General features: G+C 41.7%; 1 protein-coding gene across 1 annotated transcript in view; it reads left to right on the top strand.

Moving 5' to 3' along the window:
• Positions 1-22,131, top strand: part of LOC145391509 (ATP-dependent translocase ABCB1-like) — a 298,980-nt gene extending 276,849 nt beyond the window's left edge. The window contains exons 25-28 of the mRNA XM_080266138.1: positions 6,423-6,620; positions 14,118-14,324; positions 17,155-17,301; positions 21,748-22,131. Coding sequence (XP_080122264.1) covers positions 6,423-6,620; positions 14,118-14,324; positions 17,155-17,301; positions 21,748-21,939 — 744 coding nt within the window. The 3' untranslated portion in view covers positions 21,940-22,131. The remainder of the gene's footprint in view (positions 1-6,422; positions 6,621-14,117; positions 14,325-17,154; positions 17,302-21,747) is intronic.
• The last annotated feature ends 5,025 nt before the right edge of the window (positions 22,132-27,156 follow it).

The following is a 27,156-nucleotide window of genomic DNA, read 5'->3' as shown; positions in this document are numbered from 1 at the left end:
TAGCTTCAAATTATCAACAACAGACGAGTGTAGGTCAGTCAGCATGCGGTCATTAAAATGATAAAAAGGAGCCATTTTTAATAGAATTTACAGATACAAATTCAATTTTTTTGCCAGTGTTCCATTAATTGCCTTCTTAGTGTGATTGGAAAAATATATGGTAGAATACTCATTGACAGCGTTAGGCATACTCGTATAACAAAGGAGCTAGTTGGAGAAGAACTAAGGGGATTTAGGAGGGGAAAAGGGTGTGTAGACCAGATATTTGTTCTAAGATGTTTAGTGGAGAAGTATCTAGAGAAGGGAAGGAAAGTGTATGCTGCCTTCATGGACTTGGAGAAAGCTTATGAAAGAATAGATAGGCAAGGTATGTGGAAGGTATTAAGAATATATGGAGTGGAGGGGAAATTGCTGAGTGCTGTGAAGAATATGTACGAGGGAGCTAGGGCTATGTTGCGAGTGGATGGTGAGCTGAGTTCTTTGATCTAAGTGTGGGACTGAAACAGGGATGTGTGATGTCTCCATGGCTGTTTAATATATACATGGATGGGGTTGTAAAGGAGGTGCAGTGCAGGGCAGTGGATGTGGGGGTGGCTCTAATGAATGAGGGTGAGATGTGGAAGATTCCGGTGTTACTTGGGAGGAGCATGTGGAATGACATGGAGGGACAGGTTGACGAATGAAGAAGTGAAGGAACGTTGTGGGGTGGATCTGGATGTAGTTGAGAAAATTAGGAGACATACACTGAGGTGGTTTGGACACGTGGAGAGAATGGAGAACGAAAGACTGACTAAGAGGGTGTATGTGGGTGAAGAGGAGGGAGCAAGAGGGAGGGGAAGACCGAGAATGAGGTGGAGGGATGGAGTTGAGAGGTATATGAGGGAGGGGGGAGTGAGCTGGGGGGAGGGCAGTCAAATGGTGGGTGACAGAGAGACTTGGAGGCTTTTTGTTTGCGGCCACCCTTTGCGGGATTAGGGCGTCGGGCTATAGATAGATAGATCGATCCATTAATTGAGACAATCAGCATGTTTAATTAGTGTTCCAAATATAAATATTTTTAAGGTATTACTAAATCGGTTTTAAACAATTTTTTAGGACCGTGTAAAGGACAATCTTTTTATTTGTAATAGACGACTGTATAAGTAAACTGACGGAGTGGCAGTGGGATTCCCTCTGGGCCCAGAGGTTGTTAATGCATTTCTGTGTTATTGCGAGAAGTCTTGGCTAGAAAACTGCGTAACTCATTAAAATGAACTACCTCCCCTACAAGTAAGAAGGAATGTTGCCTCCTCTGCATTATTTTACAGATAATATTATTGTAAATGTTCAGACGAAGTTGCATCCATTGTGCCACATCTCCACTCCTTCCCCAGCGCTACACGGGCATCGGGTAGCGCTCATGACTTGACTGTCATACTGCCATGTTGCAGAACTTCCTGTCCAAATTCTTTTGTTTCCCGAACTTCATCTCTTGGGCCAAACTGGGCCAAGGCTCAGGCTGTAGGCCCAAAAAGTGTAAAAAAAAAAAAAGAAAGAAAGAAAGAAAGGGGGACGGGTAAAAATCGTATTTTTCACCATAACTCTTTCAAATTCGTCATATCGACATGAAACCAAAACCTAAAGGTGCATCTTTCAAATCTGCTTCCTGTAACATGCCTTATCAGGGGGGTCACCCCTCAGTTAGCTGTAGGGGTAACAGTGTCATATGGGTCGGGCTTAAAATTTCCAATGGGCATAAAACCGCCGATTTTCACCCGATTTACTGCAAATCTGATATGTGACATCTTTGAATAGATAATTCTGTTGCGTTTATACGTAAGCACTAAAATGACTGCCGGGGACGGGTTTACTGTGCCTTGTCACCGTTTCTTGTCTTTTTTTTTTTAAGTTAGGGTTAATTGTTGACGTATTTGGAATAGTTCATGCTTCTGATAGTTCTGGGTTTTGTACTGATGTTGCATCTATTAAACCACGTGCCTCGCCTGACAGTCACCAGTTAATGAGTGTAAGGGAGCAGTGTAGAGAGGTATTGGTTCCTTATAGTCGATGGTGTACTGTTGGGAGAGGTAATTCGCTTTTTGTACAAATGTAAATGTTTTGCATCTGTTTAACTTTTCTTAATTAGGGTCGACTGTTGACTTATATGGAATAGTTCCTGCCTCACCTGGTTCTCTTTCATATATTAATGTACCCTATATTAATACACGTGACTTTCTAGACAGTAGGCAGGTGATGGGTACATGTGTGTAACGTAGAAAAGCATTACATATCAGCAGTCGATGGTGGTCAATTAGTCGAGGTATTTTACCCATTAGTGTATGTACACAGTGTCTATTTAGTTAAGTTTAGCTATTTTTATATGAGGATTTAGTGTAGGGTATCAATTTTTTTGTTTGGTTTATCATTGTTAAGATATTAGCATAGTTCTTCTGTTTAATTTAGTTAATGGCAGAGTTCACACACAAAAAAATGTAATAATAATAAATAACAAATTTGGCTTAATGACCCGGGCCTTCAGGCCAGAGGTCAATAGCCCAAAAATGAAAAAAAAAAAAAAAACGGGGGGAGGGGGGGCAGGAGCAGAATGATGATAGGCTGTATTGTTCCCCTCAGTCAGCAGCATGCGACCACGCTGAGGTATGTCATATTAATTTAAGAAAAACCCATTTTCAAATAATTGACACGTGGGGAAAACGTAAAAACATTAGAGTCCATTTGCATCAGAACTTCGAGGCCTGCTCTTAAGAACTGATTCAGAGGTCCCTTGATACTTTGTATAGGAAGCATATATAACCTTGCCATTTATTTTGTATTGATTTTTAGTGGTTTGTTTGCTTTTTTTTTTACAATTATGTGTTATCTTCTAATTATTTTTTTTCTCCTAGGTATTAACCATTGAAGTGACATAAAATGTATATTGAAAAGTCTGGCAGAAAGAAATTAAGGATATGGTTCTTAAAAACCTTGGACTAAAGCTGTGTGGTGTGACCTTACTCTTGACCTGTAGTTATAACCTTTGTTCACCTAAATTTAGTCACTCATTTCTCTGATGGTCCTCAGTCATTATGCCAGATCTGGTACTATTCCATCCATAATCTTGCTAACATAGGCTACATGACGACAGACAACAAGACAGACAGCCAAGCTAAACACATAATCCCCGCCTGGCTTAGCATGCATACGATATGTAGCAAGGCTGGTCAATCAAAATCTGTCAAGGTTAGCTGGGATGTAATAGTCTGCATGCCCAATCCGCAGGTAATTCGACTTTATTATCTTTGAAACAGAGATCAAAACAGAATGAACATCCTGTCTTCAAAAATCATGAGTAAACTACGTGGAAGAGTTCTGGGAGTGTCTGGGGCTCGTTGCTTGTTCTGCCATTGATCATTTTTTTTTACAATAACAGAGCAGAGGAAGGAAAATAAATGAATAAAAAAAATCCATACATCAGATTACAGTTGTTCTTCATTCATAAAAAAATTGTATCAGTTGGACTTGAACAACCTCAGGTTGAAGTTTGGAGGGAAATAACTCTGGGGAAGCGAATTCGAAAGAGATGCAGTTCGGGGAACAAAAGAATTTTGACAGGAAGTTATGCAATATGGCAGTGTGACAGTCAAGTCATGAGCGCTACCCGATGCCCGTGTAGCGCTGGGGAAGGAATGGAGATGAGGCACAATGGATGCAACTTCGTCTGAACATTTACAATAAAATTATCTGTAAAATAATGCAATGGAGGCAACATTCCTTCTTACTTGTAGGGGAGGTAGTTCATTTTCTAACTGCAGGGTTGTTAATAATTTTAACAGCTTTGTTCTGAATTTTGTCCAGATGTTTTAGTGCAACCTTTCCACATCCATTCCACAAAGATGAGCAATAGTCCAGCTGAGAGCACATATGACTCTTATACATTATAGCTAACTGCTCGTCACTGACGAAATTACGGGCTCTGTACTATAATCCAAGTTTCTTTCAGATAATCTAACGTGAGAGGTCCAGCTGAGGGCATTGTTAAGTGAATCGCCGAGAATTTCAATACTTTTACAGATAGGTATATTTGTGGCATTGAAGGTAATATGGGTATCAGGTAATATCTTTCTATTAGTAAGTTGTGTACATTTGGTCATCCTAATGTTAAATGAGAGTGTTATTTTGTCCACGTTAGGTGATCTTAGATAAATCTTGGTTTATCGAAATTGCTGGACTGAATTGTGTGTTACAGATATTAAACTTTGTGAATGGGTGTTTAAGTGTGAATGAACTGTGAAGTGTTGAGTCATCTGCATATGAATGAATGGGACTGGGTGACAGATAAGAGATCACGTAAATTAGGAATAGGGTTGGAGCCAGAACTGATCTTTGTGGCATGCCGGCATTAATCGAGTGGAAATTAGAATGTACATCAGTTATTTCTCTTATCTCTCTGTTGCTGAGATATGAGGAAATCAGAGGAACAAAAGATGATAGGTCATAGCAAGGGAGTTTGGGTAGTAGGAACGTGTCACACTGTCAAAAACATATGAAATATCAAGGGCTACTGAATGAGTTTCTCCATGTTGTTCAGTTGATTGATGGATGGTATGATTCAGGAGACTGAGTATATCAATAGTGGATTTTTCGTGGCGAAAACCATAACGTTTATCACTAATTAAGTTGGATTCAAGATATTTAACAATGTGCTTATTAATTACAGTCTCAGTTACTTTACCAATAGAAGATTTGATAGCATTTGGTTTGCAATCAAGAATTAGGGCTGAAGAACTAAGTATGCACAGTCTTAATAATTTAGCTCGAACAGGATCAAGTTGTGGGGAGCACTTTTCAAAACAGTTGGAGGAATTCCACCTGGACCTGGAGCTTTGTTGGCTGGTAAATTATCTAGGATATCTGTATCTCAAGTGGAGCTATTTCGGAAGAATCAAGTTCACCTTAAGAGTGAAAAAGGATAATTCTATGGACAGTTAATCCCATCTCTCATCACTGTTTAGAATCAGCTGGAGGCACTGGGAGTTGTTCATATATATTAGTCCTTTTCTTACTGTATTTACTCAGGGTTTCCAGACAAGATTTTCTCAGTCTTGCATTTGTATCTTGAACCAGTTGTTAATGATGCAGCTGTTGCCGCAGTATCTCATCCCTCCTTGAAGCTGAAGTTTATACGTTTGAACAAAGTCAAGTTTACCAGGCTATACCAGCAACTGTTCGTGATAAGATAATCATTGTGGTTAAACACAAAACCAGCATGGTTAAAGAATTTTCATATCTCTCACCACAATCACCTGAAAGCGATGGCGACCGTGATGAGCATTTTCAGTTCTACAAGATGCTACTGATTCAAACTAGTAGTCATCCAGTACCTAAATGACCCGTCGGGTAAGAAGGCTCCCTAGCACCTCTTACTTAGCTATTTATTTTTAAAATAGCTGGTTAATATTCTTTTGTACGTTATTTATCCAGAGCGTGGGGATATAGGAAGGATTTATGCAACACAGAATAGGACAATAAGGTGTATGAAGCAAAATAAATCGCCTGGAAAAAGATGGTCGGGAGTATCCTTAATCCTTTATCGACGCCCAGTAGGCGTCCAGAAGCTTTTCTATCATGTAGACGCTGTTGGGAGCGTAGGTCTGTCTCCAACTCTTAAATGTTCTGGACTAACGGTGGCCTAACCTCGGTACCCTACGCTCAGAAGCGGGGAGAATGGGGCTTGACAGTTACCGATTTTTACATTAACTATCTATCTATCTATTTGCTAGACGCCATAATCCCGTAAATGGTGGCCATTTGACTTTAAGTTATTTGTTTTACGAGGAGGGGCAATAACCCTCCACCAACCCACTTGTTGACACATAGGAAGCACGTATAGTTTGGCTATATGGTTACCACCCAGCGTTGTAAATGGTTTCTTGGTTTACATGAAACCATTTGGCGTGTCACTCAATGTTAAACCACCTGTATGGAAAGGAAAAGCAATAAGAAGTGACAGGAAAGATGGGAGAAATAGGAAGGGTGGAGGGCTGGCACAACAAACCATATAATAATCAATTTTTGCCATTCGGATGTCACGTTTTTTCTGTATCAGATAACTAACTTCAGTGACAAGCCTCAAAATGTAACAGCAATTTATTGATGAACTTAATGTATTTAGGAGGTATACCTACACTGTACTTAAATATGCGTTTCTAGTAATGTATTTAAAATTCAATCACAATTAAGTTTCAGTAATGACTTCGATACTTAAATAATTTTAGTTCAATGTTAATATTCAGTGTTTAAATTGACTAAAATATTAAGTACTCTAGAATGCCTTTAATACCCTTGACTTCTTCATATTATCATAGTGGAAAGGATATAGTTTCGTGTCTGTGTGAGTACGATGTGATGTGCCATGACGCCTGTGTTGGTGTGTGGTGGTGCAGAGCGGTGAGGTGCATGATGTCGGGGTGCGGGAGGTGCACTTCAGGTACCCGTCACGGCCGAGGGTACCGGTGCTGGCGGGGCTGAGCTGTGAGGCGGGGCAGGGCCGTGTACTGGCTCTGGTTGGGGGATCTGGCTCAGGCAAATCAACCGTCATCGCACTCCTTCAGCGGTTCTACGACCCTCACGCCGGCACAGTGGTCAGTATAAAAAACTTTAATAACATGACATAATGTACATAACCCCTAGAAACACATGACATAGTACTCATAACCTCTTGAATCATAATGGCATAAAGCACATAATTCCTTTAATTAGATGACATTTAATGATGGTCATATATGAATTAATCCAGTCTAGCGATAAATAAGGATGGAGCAATGACGCGAAAACCAGTGATGCGATCTTCGGTGCCAGTTAAACTCCCCAGAAGTTTCTGGAAAAATATCATAACCGAGAAAGGCCAAAAGCAGAGTACAGGATCCAGTTTTAAATCAAGGTTTCGTCCACCAGGGCTTCTGCAGGAATAACACCAACGGACAACACACCTTAAGTGGTCCACCGCTTGATGAGTGACCTAAACACGAAAGCCGATAAGGGTGGTGGTATACAGTAGTCTACCTCAACAAACCTGCATAGGACACTAGTATGGTTCTCTGTTTCAAGAGGATAATATGTACCGAAGTTATAAGGGAAATTGCATGCAGGAGCTCTATAGCACAGACAAGTAAATGTGCTAGGGACATTCTTTCGAAGACTATCTATCTATATCTATATATCTAGGTTGCTTCCCTCAAAGAAAGGGAGGTAGTTAAGACAGGACGACACACTCCCAATTTACTCATCCACACACACACACACACTCATTCATTCGCATCTTAGCTCCAAGGAGAGAGGGGACAGATTCTCACCGTACCACACCGCACGAGGGTCACCTGCACAGTGCAATCATCGACATCTGCAGCAGGGCCCAACAGCAAAGCTGGCTTACGCCTGCCACATCATAATGGACCCATCCCCTTATCCGCACCTGACCTGATCAGCTGATCAGACCAATCGCGGGAGAATATCCACTCAGGGCTGCGTCATCATTTATCCGTTCACAATTTCTCTCCAGTCATTCCTATCACGTGCAGCCACTCTTCCTTGCTCAACAGACACCCCTTCCGCATCCAACACTCTCTTCGCACTGTCCATTCGTGGTCTTCCTCTCAGCCTTACACCTCTCACATCCAATCCTGTTAACTTTTTCACCAATTGTTGATCATCCATTTTCTCCATATACCCAGACCATCGCAACACCCTCTGTTCAACTCGATCAGCCGTTTCCCACACAACTCCAGTTCTTCGCACTTCATCATTTCTCACTTGATCCATATGCGTTACTCCACACATACCCCTCAGACACCTCTTCTCCATTACATTCAAACTAGTCCTCTCTGCTACACCCATACTCCATGTTTCAGCCCCATATAACGCAGTCGGTACCACTGCACCTTCATACAGCCTTCGCTTTACATCCATTCTAAGCGAACGACACCTAAACACTTTTTTTCATTCTTCCCAGCACCTTTCCTACTTCATTCATTCTAAACTTCACTTCTGCATCTGTTCTTCCATCCACAGCAACATGTGACCCTAAATACTTAAAACACTCTACCTCCTCAAGCAACTCACCATTCAAAACTGTATTCATCCCCCTACCATCTACCGACCTCGTACACATCATTACTTTACTCTTATTCTCATTTATTCTCAATTTCCTCCTTTCACACACCCTTCCAAAGTCCTCTACCAACTGTCTCAATCTCTCCTCTGAATCAGCCACCAGTGCAGTATCATCCGCAAATAGCAGCTGCTTCAGATTCCACTCTCTACCATCAACATTCACCAGACTCAAACCTCCACCTAACACTCTTGCATTCACCTCTCTTACAGCACCATCCATATAAACATTAAACAACCAAGGCGACATCACACATCCCTGCCGCAGCCCCATGCTCACGGAAAACCAGTCACTCACAGAATTTCGCACTGTTACACACGCTCTGCTATTTACATAGAAACTTTTCACTCATTTTTAGCTACATACCATCAAGTCCACACAATCTTAAAACAGTCCACAAAGCCTCCCTATCAATTCTGTCATACGCCTTCTCTAAATCCATGAACGTTCCAAACATATCCTTACCTTTCTCTTAATATTTTTCACACACCTGTCTCACAGCAAACACCTGATCCACACATCCCCTCCCTCTCGTAAACCCACACTGCTCATCACCAATCACTCCCTCTGTACCCTTTCTGACTCGCTTAATTAACACTCTACCATACACCTTACGTACAACACTCAACAGACTTATTCCCCTAAAGCAAGTACATTAATACTTTATCACCCTTACCTTTATACAACGGAACTACACAAGCACTTTCCCAGCCGATTGGCACCATACCTTTCACAAAACACACATTCAACAATCTTACTAACCACTCAGCAATAGTCGCTCCACTACCTTTCAGGCATTCCACAGCACACTCATCCATACCTGCAGCTTTCCCTGCACTTCTTCCTTCGTGATCAAAGAATCATTCAATTCTTCCAGCACATTTATTCCTTGCACTTTTCCATCTGCCACAATCTCAGCCACCCTTTCCTCCTCGACACCTAACAATCTTTCAAAATACTCCTCCCATCTCTTCCTTACTGCACCCATCTCAATTAACATCCTTCCATCCTTTGCTTTTACTCGCTCTTCCTTCCCAGACTCTCCCTTTCGCACCCTTTTCACGTCCCTCTAAAACGTTTTCTTCTTCTGTTGAAAATTTTCAGTCAACTGCCTACTCCACCTCTCATCCGTGCTGCCAATTTAGCATCACACACAGCCCTTCTTGCCCTGCTCCTCATTTCCTTATGACACCTCATCCTTCCTCTGCATCCACACCGCATATGCACGTCTCTTCTCAGCCACAGCCAAACTTTCTTCCTTGCACCACCATTCACTTCCCTTTCTCACACCACCACCCACTCGTCTCACACCACACACCTCTTTCGCATGCCCCACCACAGCACTCTTAAACAACTGCCATTCCTCCTCCACACTGCCATTCTCCTGATCTTTCACTGCGTTCCACTCATCTTTCAATTTCTTATGATAATCTATCATTTTCTTTTATCCAACTCGCTCTCAACTTTCCCTTCACCAGGTAGTGGTCAGACATACCTCCACCCACCCCTCTCAGCACTTTCACATTCAGTAATCTCCTTATTAGATTCCTGGACACAACCACATAGTCCATCAATGCTCTATTGACAACTCTTCCACCCTCCTGTCTCACCCTTGTATACTTATATTTTTCATCTCAAACAAGGTATTTCCAATCACCATCTCTCGCTCAACATACATCCCTATCATTCGTTCCCCATTTTCATTTCTTCCAGGCACACCATGCGCACCAACTACACCTTCAACTGCTACATTTCCCACTCTAGCATTCAGATCTCCCATCATTACCACATTCACATTCGCTCCAGAACATTTCAGATACTCATCAACATCATTCCAGAAAGACTCCCCTTCTTCTGCATCCCTTTCACTACCAGGCCCATATGCACTCACAGATAACCACAACTCACGTTCAAATTTCGCTATCACCCACGTTAGTCTTGATGAAACCTTCCTTTCAGTCACACGCTGCTGCACTTATGGGCTCACTAACAAGGCCACACCTTCTCTCGCCCTTCCTCTGTCAACACCTGACAGTCTTCCCATTCACATTTCCAAACTTAGACTCACCTTTCCCTTTCATCTTTGTTTCACTCAAAGCTAACACATCCAACTTTCTTCTCACAAACATCCACACACATTAATAAACCCAATCTTCAGGGTACGGGGATAACTGAATCCCCCATCCCGTCCTATTCCCTGTTTCATTGTAGGAACTAAAAAAGCAGAGGAGGGGGTCCCTAGTCCCCTCACCCCGCCCCTTTTAGTCGTCTTTTACGACACGCAGAGAATACGGTGGCAGAATTCTTCCTAACACAACCTGGCCGCAGAGTAGTAGTACCACCCCATAGTGCGGCCAGATTGTTCCCCCCCCCCCCCCCGGCCACAGCGGGGAAAAGTTTGTTGCAGCTTTTGCCAAAGATTCATTTTCCTGCTTTCCCCAACTACACAACCCTAACATACCACTTAGTCCAGTTGTCTGGAACGGGCAGTTTACTGTATGGACTAGAGAGAAGGTCAGCAAAGCAGTTTCAGGTAAAGTTGTCACCATCAGTGGTCAGTGCCTAAACTATCAGCAAGACAAAAGACTTAAGCATAAGGAGTAAGCAACTGGCCAGCATCGATGTTGTTTCGTTATTTACCAGTCTGCCAACTGATAATGCCATTAATGTATTGAACAATGTACTATCTGTAGAGTATGATTTACCTGTACCTGTAAATTATTTTATTAATTTTGGTGGCATATGTATTTCTAACTGTTGTTTTTACTTTCAATTATAATTGTTCTTGACAAAGGTCATGGGTGGCAACGGTGTCCCCACTGAGCCCAACTTAAGCTAATTTGTTTTAGAGCACTTATAAACTACTAGTTTTAACAACGTACTTCCTAGATAGGTAGTATAGTTCAGGAATTAGACGATGTACTCGTGATAACTCCTTGTAACCTAGGTTTGGGTAGACTATTGGATTAAGTATATGACTATGAAAATAGTATCCAAATTGCGGTAGAATATGAAAAGACATTAAGCTGCCTTACCAAGACATGCTTCTGGTGTGAGGCGAGAACAAGCTTAAGTTTAATTTTTTAGGAATCAGACTAGTAAGTATGATCATGTCCTATGGATCACAAAAGTATCGGTGCACAGGGGGTGCGATGCCTACCGAAAAGGTTCGAACAACTGCTGACATTACCAACGTCTCATTGCGTATCATCAGTGTCTGTCTATATAAACATTACATTTGCTATATGTTTGCAAGAGGATATTGCTAGTTGGCGATATATAACACCTCCTGACAGCAGGGCTACCAACGTGTGGTAGGTCGGATGCTAATATTTCAGTGACCTTCGTTCTGTGGTCCCAGATGTTTCACGCATGTTATGCACCGATACTTTTGTGACCAAGTGTACACCCGAAAGCACTAATTTCTCCCCCCCCCCCCGCCTTTGTAGCCGGAGTCGCGGCCAGTGAGCGACCAGGCGATCGAACACTCCACTCCCTCCACCCCTACCCCCAACTTCAGTGTAAGCGTTGCTGGATAGATGTGGAACGGCCAAAGTTGGTGATGTTACAATGTGTCATGATTGTTTTTATCGACAGTCAGAACCAGTAGAGGTAAGTATGTAAAGGAATTTAATGTGTAATACTGTGATGTTATCCACAACATATGAGAATGGCACGAAAATGAAAGAAGACTTACAATGTATTGTGTTATTGTCTATATACTTACCCCCTATATTATGATGTTTCATATAAGTGTATCATGGTAAACAGTATCTGCTGGAAGATGTATTTTCTCATCCATTCTCATTCCCACCTGCACAACCCTTCTCTCTGGGGTCCTGTCACCACCGAAAGCCTCTCTTACCCTCTCATCCCCCACTCCCACGCATTATTAACAAAGATAATGATGAAATGATCCGTCAGGTATTGATCACATCAATATTATCATTCACCTCTGTATTAAGCACCAACAAATCAATAACATACAGTGCCTTGGTATACCTGCCAACTATTTCATCCTGTAATAATCTGTTACATGACATACACACTTCAAGTTGGACCTTGTGTTACAAGGACATACAGTTGTTTATCGTTAATACAGGTTACGTGTGGTTTGGGACATTCATTAATTCATATTAACGTGGCAATTTAAGTCTTACATTATAAACACGTAAGGTTTATGTTCCTGTCATTATTGGATGAACGAAACGAATCAGGAATCAGCTTTGACGAACCACAAACTCTCTGCCTTAACGAAAATATTCCTACCTCTTGTCACAAGAGTGACACAGTGTCATTATGTATATGACTGATCCACATATAGTCATAAACATAATGACATTGTGTCACCGTTGTGACATGAGGTCGGAATATTTTCGTTAAGGCAGAGAGTTTGTGTTTCGTCAGAACTGATTCCTGATTCGTGTCGTTCATCCAGTAATGACAGGAACATAAACCTTACGCGTTTATAATGTAAGGCTTAAATTGCCACGTTATTATGAATTAATGGACGTCCAAAACCACACATAACCTGTGTTAATGATAAACAACCGTATGTCCTTGTAACACAAGGTCCAACTTGCAGTGTGTATGTCATGTAACAGCTTACAACAGGATGAAAGACTTGGCAGGTATACCGAAGTATTGTATGTTATTGATTTGTTGGTGCTTAAAATAGAGGTGTATGATAATATAATCAATACCTGATGGATCATTTCATCATTATCGTGGTTATGTTGGTTAACAAAGGCTAGGGGTGGAAGACGAGAGAGTAAGAGAGGCATTTGGTGGAGATAGGAACCTAGAGAGAAGGGTGGTGGAGGTGGGAGCGAGAATGGATGAGAAGGCACCATATCTTGCAACAGATGCGGTTAACTATACTATACTTATTTGTAACATTATAATATAGGACGTAAGTATATAGACAATAGCAATATAATACAATATAGGTCTTCTTTCATTTTCGTGCCATTCTCATACGTTGGGGATAACAGTACAGTCTTACACACTAAATACCCTTATTGAATTACCCCTACTGATTCTGACTGTCTATAAAATCAGTCATGACACATTGTAACATCATCAGCTTTTGCCGTTCCAGATCTAAACAACAACGTTTATGCTGGGGCTGGGGTAGGGGTGGTGGGTGTGGGGTGGTCGATCGCCTGGTCGCTCACTGGCCGCGACTCCGGCTACTAGGGGGGAGAAATTAGTGCTTTCGGGTGTACATCTTTATTTTGCCACAGGTAGTACTAAACAGGATAGTGTCACTGAATTTTATCTTCCGACGTTGAGAATATGTTCGGAATAGTAAACAGAAGAGAAATATAGCAACATTTTTAATGAACCCAGTAAACTGCAAGTTGAAATTGTCCCCGTCCTGCAGTCCAACATGCCCCTTCCTGAGGACAGGGAGAAAGTTGCCGGATCGTTCGTATAACATGCGGTTGTTTAAAAGGACTAATGAAGGCTCTTTTATCTCGCTGCATCAAAAAATCTCTCCTGAGTCGAGCAGAAGCACCTGGAAGCACCTACAAATATAAAAATGAGTCACGCGAGAAGAGGGGATATACAGTTCTTAGCATTCCCTTACCGACCAACACTGCCCTTCCCCTACCCACCAGCCCTGCTTTTCACAGACCCACTAGCCGTTTCCATACCCATCTGCCCTGCCCTTTCCATACCATCGGCCCTGCCCTTTCCTTACCTACCAGCCCTGCCCTTTCCTTACTTACCAGCCTAGCCTTTCCTTACCTACCAGCCCTGCCTTTTCCATACTCATCAGCCCTGCCCTTTCCATACCCATCGGCCCTGCCCTTTCCATACCCATCAGCCCTGCCCTTTCCTTACCTACAAGTCCTGCCCTTTCCATACCCCCCAGTCTTGCCCTTTCCATACACATCAGCCCTGCCCTTTCCATACACATCAGCCCTGCCATTCACTTACCCACCACTCCTGCCTTTTCCTTCAGAGCCTCAACAATGAGAACTTGAAGGAGCTTCAGGTGGGGAGTGCGAGGGGTGTGCTGGGTCTGGTGTCGCAGGAGCCCATCCTCTTTGATCGCACTGTCTTCGAGAACATCGCCTACGGGGACAACACACGCCAGGTTAACCAGGAAGAGGTGATCGAGGCTGCCAAGAGAGCCAACATTCACGCGTTTGTTGAGTCGCTTCCTAAGGTGGGCTCTCTCTCTCTCTCTCTCTCTCGTATATATATATATATATATATATATATATATATATATATATATATATATATATATATATATATATATATATATATATATGTATATATATATATATATATATATATATATATATATATATATATATATATACATGGAGCCTCTGTCGTACAGTGGTAAAGTGTACGTTTTCGTACATGGAAGAACGAGGGTTCACGCCCCGCCAGGGTAATAATCTTCGGGAGCGTTCTTCCGGCCATGTACTGCTTTGGCGGACGTAAGAGGTACTGTGGTTGAACCAGTGTCGCGTACTATAAAGTATGCTTGCACCCAGTCGGCTTGCACGGGCCGATTACACTTGGTTCACAGACTACACACACATCCAAAGCCACTCCAGCACTACAATCACACTTACAAGCACTTCTCACCCTACATACAATCCCTACCAGACAGCCTAAGCCACTTGGTAGAGATTCATAAGCTGTATCGTCCCCACTTCTGTCGGGTTAGGCCGGTCCTGCAGTGGACACTCAAACGGCTGATGATGATGATGATGATGATGATGATGATGTGTGTGTGTGTGTGTGTGTGTGTGTGTGTGTGTGTGTGTGTGTGTGTGTGTGTGTGTCTGAAGAAGAAAAATCAACCATAATTAAATAACTTAAAAATGATATAACAAATGTTAGGAAGGGAATGCTAAATACATATGTGATGTTGCAAGGATATCGGCTAAATAGAGGAATGGTATGATATCATGTGGTCCAAGAAAGCACGGTTAAAGACAGAGGTGGCTGGGATGGGTGCATAAAAGAACATATAACTAGGGCAATTCTAGAACAGCAATATGTTCTGGAAACAACTACAAATATACGTGTATGGGAAAAGGCAAGTTAATATGGTGAATGCTGACGGAAGAACGCTAACAAAATTAATCAGTGGGAAATAACAGGTAGATGGAAAAAGCAATTAAAATGCGATGAATGCATATGATGGGAGAAGAATAGTTGTTATTATGACTGAGCCTGGGGATGAAATAACGTACAACCTGACAATGTACTGGTGCAATAATGACAGCGGTGAAGAATGTCACGACACGTTGAAAATCGGCAGTGCAACAGGTACGTGGTAAATTAAATATTGTAGTGTAGATAATGCAAAGAATTGTTTGTGAACATGCCAAAGAGCCTGAATAACTGGAACTGTACCCTTGTGTGGAAAAAGAGAAACTTATTACATCACCCTCTGTACAAAGAATAAGATGGCCATTTAGTCGAAATGTGTGTAAAAACTTTGTTATAATATGTATTTGATTGCCTTAAAACATTTGTTAAAAAAATGTTCTGAGACAACAGCAGTGGCGTAACTACCTTGGTGTCGTGGGGTGTGTACACACTGCTACAGATCGCTGAGATCCCCCTCCCTCGCAGACGAACTCCCCACACAGCCTACAATTTAGTGAGCTTGGTGTACTGGGAACTGAATGAGCAAGAACCGAAAGTATTAATATGGATGAGTTTGTAAACAAGATTTCTGTCAGTCAAAATAATAGATACGCAAACCATTCATGAAAAACAGAAAAGGATAAATAAACCTGACTTATTTTCCACAGAATGCAGACTTCTTAAATGTAATATTTACATATTTGTAGAGTACATGGATGTACATAGCAGTACGTAGGACGTACAGATAACAGACCTGTTGGCCTAGGACGAGGTTATTTGTTGGAAAAAAGGCTAATTCAGCTAAGATTAAACAAATGTGTAAGAGAAAGGAGAGAATAGGGAAAGACTTTCCCCCATCGACCACATTATCTGGTTAAACCGTCAGGAAAAAAAAAAAAAAAAAAAAACATCTTTGTCAGAAGGAACAAGCATGGAAATTTTATAGGAGAGGCAGAAGAGGAAAGACTGTACTCTGTGTCATCTCTATTCTGTAGATTTGTAAAAAAGAGAGAGTACACAATTGCTGAATGTTCTTATTTTTAGGCAAATACCTCACAGAGAGTTAGACAGGATGTCAAAGAAGTTAGTCGGGGAGTGAAAGATAAAAATGACAGATTACTAGTGGAGAAAGGAAAAAGAGTGAGCAGATGGAGAGAACACTTTAAGGAATTGTTGAACATAGAAAATGAAAGTAATGCGAGTATAAGTGGCTGGGGAATGTCTGGGAGACGGAGGGATGTGAGAAGAGAGGAGGAAATCAGTAGGATGGAAGTTGTGAAAGCAATGAAGAAAGTCAAAATGGGGAAAGCCCCAGGAACTGATGGAATGTGTGGTGAAATGCTGAAGCATGGGGGAGAGAGTGTAGTAGAATGGATGTGGAAGATGTGCAGATCGGCTTGGGAGGAAGGTAGAGTCCCGGAGGAGTGGAAGTCGGGTATGATTGTTCCCCTGTACAAAGGAAAAGAGGAAAAAGAAGTGTGTGGTACTCATAGGGGCATTGTCTTCTTGTTGGGCGAACTCTGCCCATTAGGAAGGTAATCCCTGAAAATTGTTAAATAATCAGCTGGTGCCCTCTTCTAGCCGAAATTGAAAGTCGCTTAACTATCAGCTGACATGTCAGATCAACTGAAAATTTCATACTGAATAACGCTGTTTCCTACGAAAATCGCTCAGAAATCTCCAAGTTCAAATACTCGAACTTTCATTGAAGGAGAAAAGAAAATGATCCCCCAGGTGAACCACTTTTGGACCTGTTGCTTCACTGCGGGTAAAATTGTGTTAGATTTACAGCTCTTACCCAGGAATATTCCTTTATGACTAGCCTAACCTAAAAATAAACAATATTTTACTACCTTTACCTAATATTACAACATGCTGTACAGGGTTATGAAACGCGGGTAGGGGCCAAAGGGACGCAGCTGTCCGGGGGTCAGAAGCAGCGTGTTGCCATCGCCCGTGCCCTTGTCAGGAACCCCAGCGTCCTGCTCCTGGATGAGGCCACTTCTGCACTCGACACAGAGAGCGAAAAGGTTAAAATGCTAACACCGTATCTTGTATCACTTTTCTCTTTCAAACTTTCTTAGCAGCTTTCTTGGAAGACCTACACAGACATTTAGAATAGGATCCACGTCCAGCCAAGGCTGTTATGTCTTTCCAGCATTCAGCTTTTCCACATGTTCTTTCATTTGAACAACTCGCGACTCCGGAAGAGAGCCTACTCGTGGTGGTGCTGTGCACTCCAGGCTTCTGTTTGTGGGCATAGCTTCCCCAACCTGCTCTGCAAGGAGGATCTCCGTCAGCCTGGCGGGGCACCGGCTATTGCGTGGAGGCATTTGCCAACTACGCCGTTTTTTACACAGAGGGAAATCACTCTTCAGCAGTTATTTCCCTCTTCACACTTGCCGGAAACATTAAGAGCAATCGCCGACCTCAGACATGATATTTCCAGGTTTGCTGTCCATACACAACAAACACAAAACGAACAAGTGCTCCTGTTAAATGCAACTCTTGCGGGGATTTGATACATACCAAATGCATTACACTTACAATTATTAGACAACATAGCACATGATTATGTGAAAGATAAAACACACCCACAAACACTCCTGTCACGCTAATCACAGTTCCCTCCACGCCTTCTAACCTCCACCCTCTACCCACACAAGCACTTCCACGGTAAACTAAGTCCCTGCGCAAGCACCACACCTACAACACAGGCCCGCACTAGATACACACCTCTTCGAACACGTAGCATAAATATACTACAACTCAGTGTCTTTGGTCTTCACGACAAAACACTGCGAATTTTTTCACAAATACAACATACAAAGTGCACTCCTACAGGAAACAAGGCTCACATGAATAAACAAACTTCCACACACCAGACACTGCTCACACATTGGCACAAACAGAACTTGATGCATGGAGGATGCCTCATCATTTACATTCTTACTTCCGCCTTTAACAAAAACAACACAGACAACACAATCACTTTTCTAGAATGACACTATATCAGAGAACGATCACTCAGTGCCATCTTCGGTGACAAATGAAGAAATAAGTATTTTTAACTTTTCCTTTCCTCCTGACATCTCCCAAAACCGAACCGGTGCAGTACAACTCTCAGTTCCTCCCGGTAACACAGGCACCTAATTCAGTAACTGTTCGGGACATTAACAACAGAAACACTGTCTGGTAAAATCAGAACAACCACTGAGGCCTTGACATTGCATTACAGGCAGCTCAACATGTATATTCTCAGGCACATCTCAAGATATCTGTACATCCCACATCAAACATGCCATTCCCGCTCCTTCCCAGACATATTCTGTTCGCCCACACTTTCACTCACCACCAACTGGTGGTGTCATTGTCACCATAAGAATAGTCCAGATAGGGGCGATTACACAACACTTAAACAAACAACAAGGAAGCAACTGGACAAAATTCAGCTGAGAAACAGAACATCACTCCAGCACACTAAACAACGCTCCCGTCACCAATGCTAACAGGCACATTACGAAATTTAGCAACATCATACTTAACCCTTGACAACCACTACATTCCACGAGGGCACAGAATACACTACAACCTAAACTTTACATCAAATATTTCTTGCCTCATGAAACAATGCAACTTCCGCAATCAAAACTCTCCTCTCCCTCTGCATGGTTGAATTTTTAGTTGATAAGATTTTTTTTTTCAATGAATGTATCACATGCAGAAGGAATTTCAACTCTGCTTCACACAGGAATAAAGTTATTAGCTTCAGCTTACCATGACGGTCGGGTCGGGGCCGGCTGCTCATTTCCAAACTTAACTGAGAGTAAACATGGCTTGTTCGCTTCGCTCGCTCGTTCTTAATTATCAAGAAAACAAAAGATTCTACAAGCACAGAGCCGGGAGGTATTAGTAACCTATACCTGAAACATTTATGACCACACGATAGATATACGGGCCCTCACAAACAGCAGCAACCACTCATACGCACATCATAGCATTTCCCCAAATTTGGAAATCGGGAACAGTCATCACTGTCTTTAAACCAAACGAGGACTCAGTACACCATTCTTCACACAGGTCCATGATAAATCAGCACCTCACGTCCCCTTTACTCTCTCACAGTACGGCTTTAGAGCGTTACCTTCAGCAAATACTTTACCAACCAACCTCATCCAACATGCAACTTGCGACCCCAACTCCGCCACACCCATAGGTCGTAAAATTCTTACAACAATAAACGTTAGCAAAGTTTTTCATTCTATCCCCCGACTCAAACCTATCTCCAAAATCTACGATATAATTATGGAGAACAACACCAAATGCTTGATTGTCAACTACTCATCTGGTTGACAAGCACACGTTATTCTCTAGAGCATATCATTACAAGGCTCCATTCTTTCACCTACACTTTTGAACTTGCACATACATGATATTCCCACACCCCATTGTCATATGCAGATGGCATTACCATAACCTTACACCACATCACTGACAGCCTGCACAGTGCACACTGCAACAAGACCATCTCAACACACTTCAGGGGTGGATCAAGGACAACAGGCTGACGATTGCTCCGGCCATTTCCACCACAACATTCGTCACAACAGTAATCATGAGGACTGATTCACTCCTAATATCACACTTTATAATGTACCTGGCCACACACCCTCCGCAAAGATTTTTGGAGTTACGTAGGACACTGGACTCACCTTCAAGGACTACATTCAAGACATCAAAAGACAGTGTACCCCAAGACTCAACGCACCCATGGCACTTACAGGGACAGACTTTGGGTAACAAAAGGCAACTCTCCCTACTCTACAAACAATATAAGTGATGGCCTATGCTTTCCCGGCATGGGCTCTCATCCTGTCTAGCACCCAGAAAACACGTCATGCAGATCATACAATGTTGTATGCATCATCAGTGGCTGCACCAGTACCACTCCCACAGCTTACTTACCCTTTGAAGCTAAAGTCATCACTGTTAGAGAGTATCTTGACATGAGAGTCGCACAGTTCTACGTGGCAACCTGTGCTAACACTCAACATTCATGTCAGTATATGACAGAGCCACATGACGCAGCTAGGCACATAAAAGTCCCCTCACAAATATTACCAGACTTTCTTCAACAATATCCCACCTCCAGACATTTCAGCGCTAACAGTGAAGGGGCACACACACCCATTTCACGCACAGCACAATACAACACCTCGATCAGAACACTCAACTATAAACCTCCGCCCCCTCCCGACATACATCTATCAGAAGTTTCCCTAAAAAGAATTGAGGAGCTCATCTAGCAATATTTAGATCAGGACATCACCCAGCCCTCCTCGGCTACCAGTTTAGATTTGGGTTGCATAGAAACTCAGATGACAAGTGCCGCGCTTGTAGGAAAGGCCCACACAACACAACTCACATGATGAAGCATTGCCCAGTACACGTCACACTTATACACATACATAAGACGAGCGGTGTACGAAACCAATCGAACAACACTATAGGGGCAGCTACTTTTCTGTGGTTGACGGGTCTGCTGGCCAGGCAGGCCAGGGTTGAGCAACAATAACAATGACGACGCAGTGATATCAAGAAAAAGTAATTTCTCCTTTTTTCTCTCTTAATTTACCAAGTTCTATATTTCCTTGCCTGATACTGAGATGAAACGTGAACGTAACAATTTTTGTTGTTGTCATTGTTGTGTGGTTGCCCTTAATTAAATACAGCAGTTCGGCTATCTAAATTCGACCTGTTTAATCTATCTAACTGTCTATAGCCCGTCGCCTCAGTCCAGCAAAGGGTGGCCGCTGACAAAATGCCTCCAAGTCGCTGTCACCCACCATTTGACTGCCCTTCCCCAACTCACTCCCCCCTCCCTCATATACCTCTCAACTCCATCCCTCCACCTCATCCTCCATCTGCCCCTCCCTCTTCCTCCCTCCACTTCACCTACATACACCCTCTTAGTCAGCCTTTCAAAAAAGAGTTAAAATTCTCTGAAGAGGTGCTTTGGTCGCCACCTGCGTGGTGACTTCACGGTGTGATGACATTTGAAGATGTGGCATGTAGGTGGACTGCTAGGCCTGAGGGAAAGGGTTATCAAATCTATACTTAGAGACTGATACTTTAAAAAAAACTGTCAAATCTACCTATTGTGATGGAGAACTGCAGTCATATATATCTACGGTCCAGCTACAGGCAAATCCACCTGTTATTAAATTTATCTACTGTACTTGCCAACCGCTGGCAAATCTTATATCAAATCTGTCTAATACCAAGTACACATGCTGTAAAAGTGACACACTGTCCAACTACTGTCGCACCTACCCATTATCATATTTTTTTTTGTCAAATGTTCCTACTTTCAAGTTTACCTACTAACCAACTACTGTGAAGCTATCATGCTGACAGATCTGCCTACTGTCAGTTACTGTCAACTGTACTTACTGTAGTATAATTTCAACCTTCAGGTGGTGCAGGAGGCGCTGGAGAAAGCACAGGAGGGTCGAACGTGCATCATCATCGCCCACCGCCTGTCCACTGTGAAGAACGCCCACACCATCGCCGTGGTGCGCGCCGGTAGGATAGTGGAGTCCGGCACACATAAGGAACTCATGGAGCTGGGCGGATACTACCACGCCCTCTACCACACTAATAAATAACACCGCACTCTTCACACACTTTCCAGATAATGGACCGTATTCTTGTAGGTTAACCAGTTCAATATATGACGTATTTTTTTGCATTGTATATTTTGGCAGTATCTTCGCCGGTAGACCTGTGCAGTCTAATAACATAATTTTATTGTATTCTTGTCGCCACTAGATGGCTTTATTCATTCTACGAGAGATTTTACGAACTGGAGAGTCCATACATAGCCTCCATTGAGACATTCACTGCAAGACTTTTTCCCGAAGTTGAATAAATTTGTCCAGTAGCAGCAAGAATAAGCCATATAATGCATCACGGCAGTTAAGGGTTTCAGATGTTCCCTAGCACTTCTTTCTTATCTGTTTATTTCTGCAAATAGCACGAAAATATTCTCTTCTGTGTTATTTACTCAGTGTATGTCGATGTTAATAAGATGATAACATACAAAATAAGAGTACAAAAGTCATGTAAAATAAATTGTCAGGCAAGAAGTGCCAAAAAGCCTCCTAAGCCCACGGGAATACGACACAATGTCAGAGATTGTTCCCCCTTCTCCCTGTTCACACAGAAGTACAACTGAAGGCGGGTAAATTCGTCTGTCGCTGCCACTTTCTAGGGGAAGATTGGCATTTACCGAAACTGATTTTTTTAATTTCAACGACCCTCGTGCAATTAATCAACATAAATCCTAAGCCTTTTTTTTTTCTGAAGAGAGGTGTAGGTCACAGATCTTCCCCTCCTCTTAATTAAGATAAAGATTCACTGAGTACTCGATATGTTAAAATATATGTTAACGACAATTATTGTTCTCAAGATAATGATGCTGAGGTCTTATGGTCTTCATTGAAGTAAAAGGTGAACTGTTGTGGCAATCAGAAACTCTTGTTAGAAATGCTCAAAGATTCATTTTAAAAAGTAAAATAATGTGTTTTAAGCCAAATAATTGAAAATTCAGTAATTTGTCATCAGCAACCACGTAAGTACATATTGATTATTTTAATATGAATGTTGGAAATATTTAGATGGTTAGTGCGGTCACGAAGATTGTAACTCCTTCACTTCGATGACATTGTTCTTGTCACTCAGGCTACCGCCAGACGAATTTATTCTAGCTAGGCAACAGCTCTGATGGCGAAAGGCTAATAAATGACAGTGTTAATTTACTCAGTTCGAAAATCCTTCGTACGCCGGGGAAAAAAATAAACAAAAAAAAATTCTGGAGACAACAGGAAAAAAACAGTCTCGGGAGTAAGTGTCCAATTACACACACACACACACACACACACACACACACACACACACACACACACACACACACACACACACACACACACACACGCGCGCGCGCACGCACGCGCGTACATGTATAATATAGTGCCTGAATTATTAACGAATGAATTAAGCTCTATCAACGAGAAAAGAGTAACGAGGACAGAGAAAATAATAAACAAATGAAAAAGAGAAAAAAAAAGTGATAGGAAAATGTAGACCGGAAAATCAAGGAAGAGGTTAACTGCACGAGGACGAGGAAGAGACAATGAATGTTAGAATCAAGACACTAAATTCTAGCTAGTTCGGATATTTTGTAACGCTTCTCTGACAGTGATTTAATTTGCATATCATATCATGGTAATCTTCTTGCATGTTACTGATGCACTGTGTCGATGTGGAGTAAATGTACATGACATAAAAGAGAGAGTGAAGTGCAAGAATGGAAGATAAATTACTGAGGAAGGAGTTTTCCGAAGCCTCAGAAACCAACCAAAACTACGGAGTTGGATGGACGGAAGGAGAAGTAGCGGAAAAATGAGTAATATAAATGAGAAAATCAAGAAAATTGGGCAGATAAGAATGAGTGTAACTTTTAAAATGGATTCCTGTCATGAAGAGAGACATTCTAAGCTGATAACTTCTTCCAATGGCAAATCGCTATACCTCATACCAATTAATTTGGCCAGGCATGTATGGCAACAGTGTTCCTGCCGAGATTATGATTGGCTGGAGGTGTTTGTTCGATTTCGTTGTTGCTTAAACCGATACTCTCTTTATTATCAGATGTGATACTGAGTTTGTCGACAATACAATCGTCAAAAGCAATAAGAAATCCGTTATATACTTGACAACAACGAAATTTTCGTAGGAAGATAGAGATATGAGTCAACAAAGTATTATAACCGTCCAAGTCAAGGTCAGCATTCGAACAATTCCTTTATATCTCTGACACTGTAATATAACAGAAAATTAAGGAAACCTGCTTAATCTAAGCGTTGGTATATCACACATTTATTTTTTAAGATCAGTCTGTACCCTTAAATCGTGCCACAATTCTGAACAATTAAAAATTCTAATGAAAAGAGTTCTGCGGGGAGGGAGGTTTGAAAAAATTACGAAAATCAAAGTAGGCTAAAGGAAAACTGTTTCATTATATCTCCTCTATTATCACAGTACAGACTGATCTTAAAATTTAAATGTGTTTTATCAACGCTTAGATTAAGCAGGTTTCCTTAATTTTCTATTACAGTGTCAGAGATATAAAGGAATTGTTCGAATGCTGACCTTGACTTGGACTGTTATAATACTTTGTTGACTCATATATCTATCTTCCTACGAAAATTTCGTTGTTGTCAAGTATATAACGGATTTCTTATTGCTTTTGACGATTGTATTGTCGACAAACTCAGTATCACATCTGATAATAAAGAGAGTATCGGTTTAAGCAACAACGAAATCGAACAAACACCTCCAGCCAATCATAATCTCGGCAGGAACACTGTTGCCATACATGCCTGGCCAGATTAATTGGTATGAGGTTTAGTGAGATCAAGGTTGATTCGGAAGTGGGATCAGCTTTGATTAAAAAAAAAAAGTCTGTTGATGCTTTTGTGGGATGTTATGTAGTTTCTTTTTCCAGCATCTCCTTCAGAGGCACTATAGCATTCATGAGGACAGCGCCAGCAATATTGCTGGAACTCGACTGGATGCTTCCGGTGGTGGAGAGTGCACAGAGACTCAATTACTGGAGATTCTTCAGTTCTTTCAGCACCTCTTTCAGAGTTTATAACTGGTGGGTTTCATCACTGGTACTGCTTTAGCAGGAAAATTGTTCTCAGCCGGAATGATGCGAGAGTATACGAAGAGCTGGTTGCTGTAGCAGACAACTTTGTAAGAAGATTCGAACTGCTGGTCAAACAATAAGTCACAAATGTATTTTAGATCGATTGTCTGTCGCAGCTTTGATTTGTTTTGGTAAATAGAATTAAAAATGAAAAAATTCTTCACTGCACATTTTTTCTTGCTCCAAAAGAAAGCGGTATAATATGCGATGATTTCCTCCCTTAAGTAGCAAATGTTCCTTTCTGCAGGACGGACAGGAGAAACGGAAGGACTCAGCCGTTTCCTTTCCTTGTCCTTCCAGCATGAAAAAAAAATATATACAGTATATAAATATGACAAGGCATTGATTATAATTTAGAGGATATCGCTCCAAGTCATTTTTTTTTCTTTTTTTTTTTTTTAATGCATGGAAGAAGGAGCCAAAGGCCAGAAGCCCGTAAGAGTGTTCCTTCCTCTAAAAAAAAAAAAAAAAAAACAATGACAGAGGGCCAAATCCAAGATCTGTTCATTTCAAGATGTCTGGACACACTGCCTTTGTAAGACTGGAGGTCATAGGCAGAGGGAAATACAGACAAAGGGAGACAGTTCCAGAGCTGACCTGTGCATACACAAAGGTCTGGGAGTAGCGGTTAACTCTTGCATTAGAGAGTTGAAAAGAAAATGGATGAGAGTTTGTTGCTAGACGGGTGTTCCGTGCCGGCCTCAGTGGTGGAGGGATGCAAGCAATCAGTTCAGAGGAGCAGTGGCCATTGAGGTAGCGATAGAAAAGGGATAAAGATGCAACAGTGTGCCGAAGAGACAGAAGTTGGAGGGAACCAGTGAGAGGAGGAGATTTAATGAGAAGAGAAGCCTTTGATTCCACATTGTTGGGAAAAGCTGTATGTGGGGAGCCTCCCCCACACATGAGAGTTGTACTCTGCACAGGGGCGAATAAAACCCTTGTATAAAGCCAATAGCTGTGCGGGGGTGAAGAAGGCATGGGGTCGGCTTAGCACACCTAATCTCCTGGAAGTAAAGTGTACACTTGAGGTAATAGGATCTCTCCAAGATAAATTCAGAGAAAATGAGACTCAGGGTATGTTTAAAGATGATATAGCACTGAGTTGGATATTGTTAAAAATTAGAGCATGCTCTTGCAGAAGATTTTTACGAGTTGAAAGATGTAAGAACTGAGTCTTTGAATAATTAAAAACAACAAGATTACTTTTACCCCTGCCAGAGATGTAAGTCAAGTCAGACATTAGGTGCGCCATAACCTCAACTCTTGTTTCTTGAAATAATTGCTCAGATGTACGCTGTTGGATGAGAATGGAGGTGAAAGGTGGAATCATCAGCGTATGAGTGGATAGGGTTAGATGTACAGTCAGGGAAAGTTCCGCATTACCCACATCCCGAAGCACTGGGGTGAGACGGGTGAATGTGAAGCAGCAGCCAGACCTCTCATGTCTGGTACCACTGAGTGTGAAGGAGAGGGAGGCGGGGGACTAGGGGCAGAGGAGGGTTTAGTGATAGATTGGGAATCACCTGTAGGTGTGTGTTTTGTTTGGACGGTGTGTTTGAGTTAATTTAGTAAGGATAGATGACAATATAATGCTAGCATTTTATGAAAAAATTACGTAATGTCTGTACACCTAGTGTTGTCAGGAATGTTATGGACGTTTGCTGGGTTCGGACAGAGGTTTGAATGCTTTCATTCATTTCATTTAACATGAGACGTTTCTCCAGGAGATATTCATAATGATATAACATATTTTTATATTTTGTGCAGTGTTGCCACACTTTAGATTGGAGTTATCGTACCGGCTCATCAAAATTATCGTTTTTTTTTGTTGGCGTTATCGTACTCCGTTAAATTTGTTTTTTATAGTGTTTAATAATCTGATGTATTTTAACACTGTCGTTGATACCTTGGTGTATTTACTGAAAAATTACCCATTACAATTATCTTCATCTGAACCGTAATTTTGTAAGGTACTGACGTATACTCAGGTGTATATTTTTTCACTTTTTATTATGTATCAGAATAGGCACATCATGAAAATTTCATAATACTACTACTACAATAATATAATTATATCCTTTATTACAAAAATAATATTACAAGGAGAAGTATA

This window comes from Coenobita brevimanus, chromosome 18 (genome assembly GCF_032717465.1).
Source record: "Coenobita brevimanus isolate Jiangsu-jjx chromosome 18, ASM3271746v2, whole genome shotgun sequence".
Classification (NCBI taxonomy): Eukaryota; Metazoa; Arthropoda; class Malacostraca; order Decapoda; family Coenobitidae; genus Coenobita; species Coenobita brevimanus.
The sequence above is the reverse complement of the archived record's forward strand: the minus strand, read 5'-3'. Positions and strand labels throughout refer to the sequence as shown.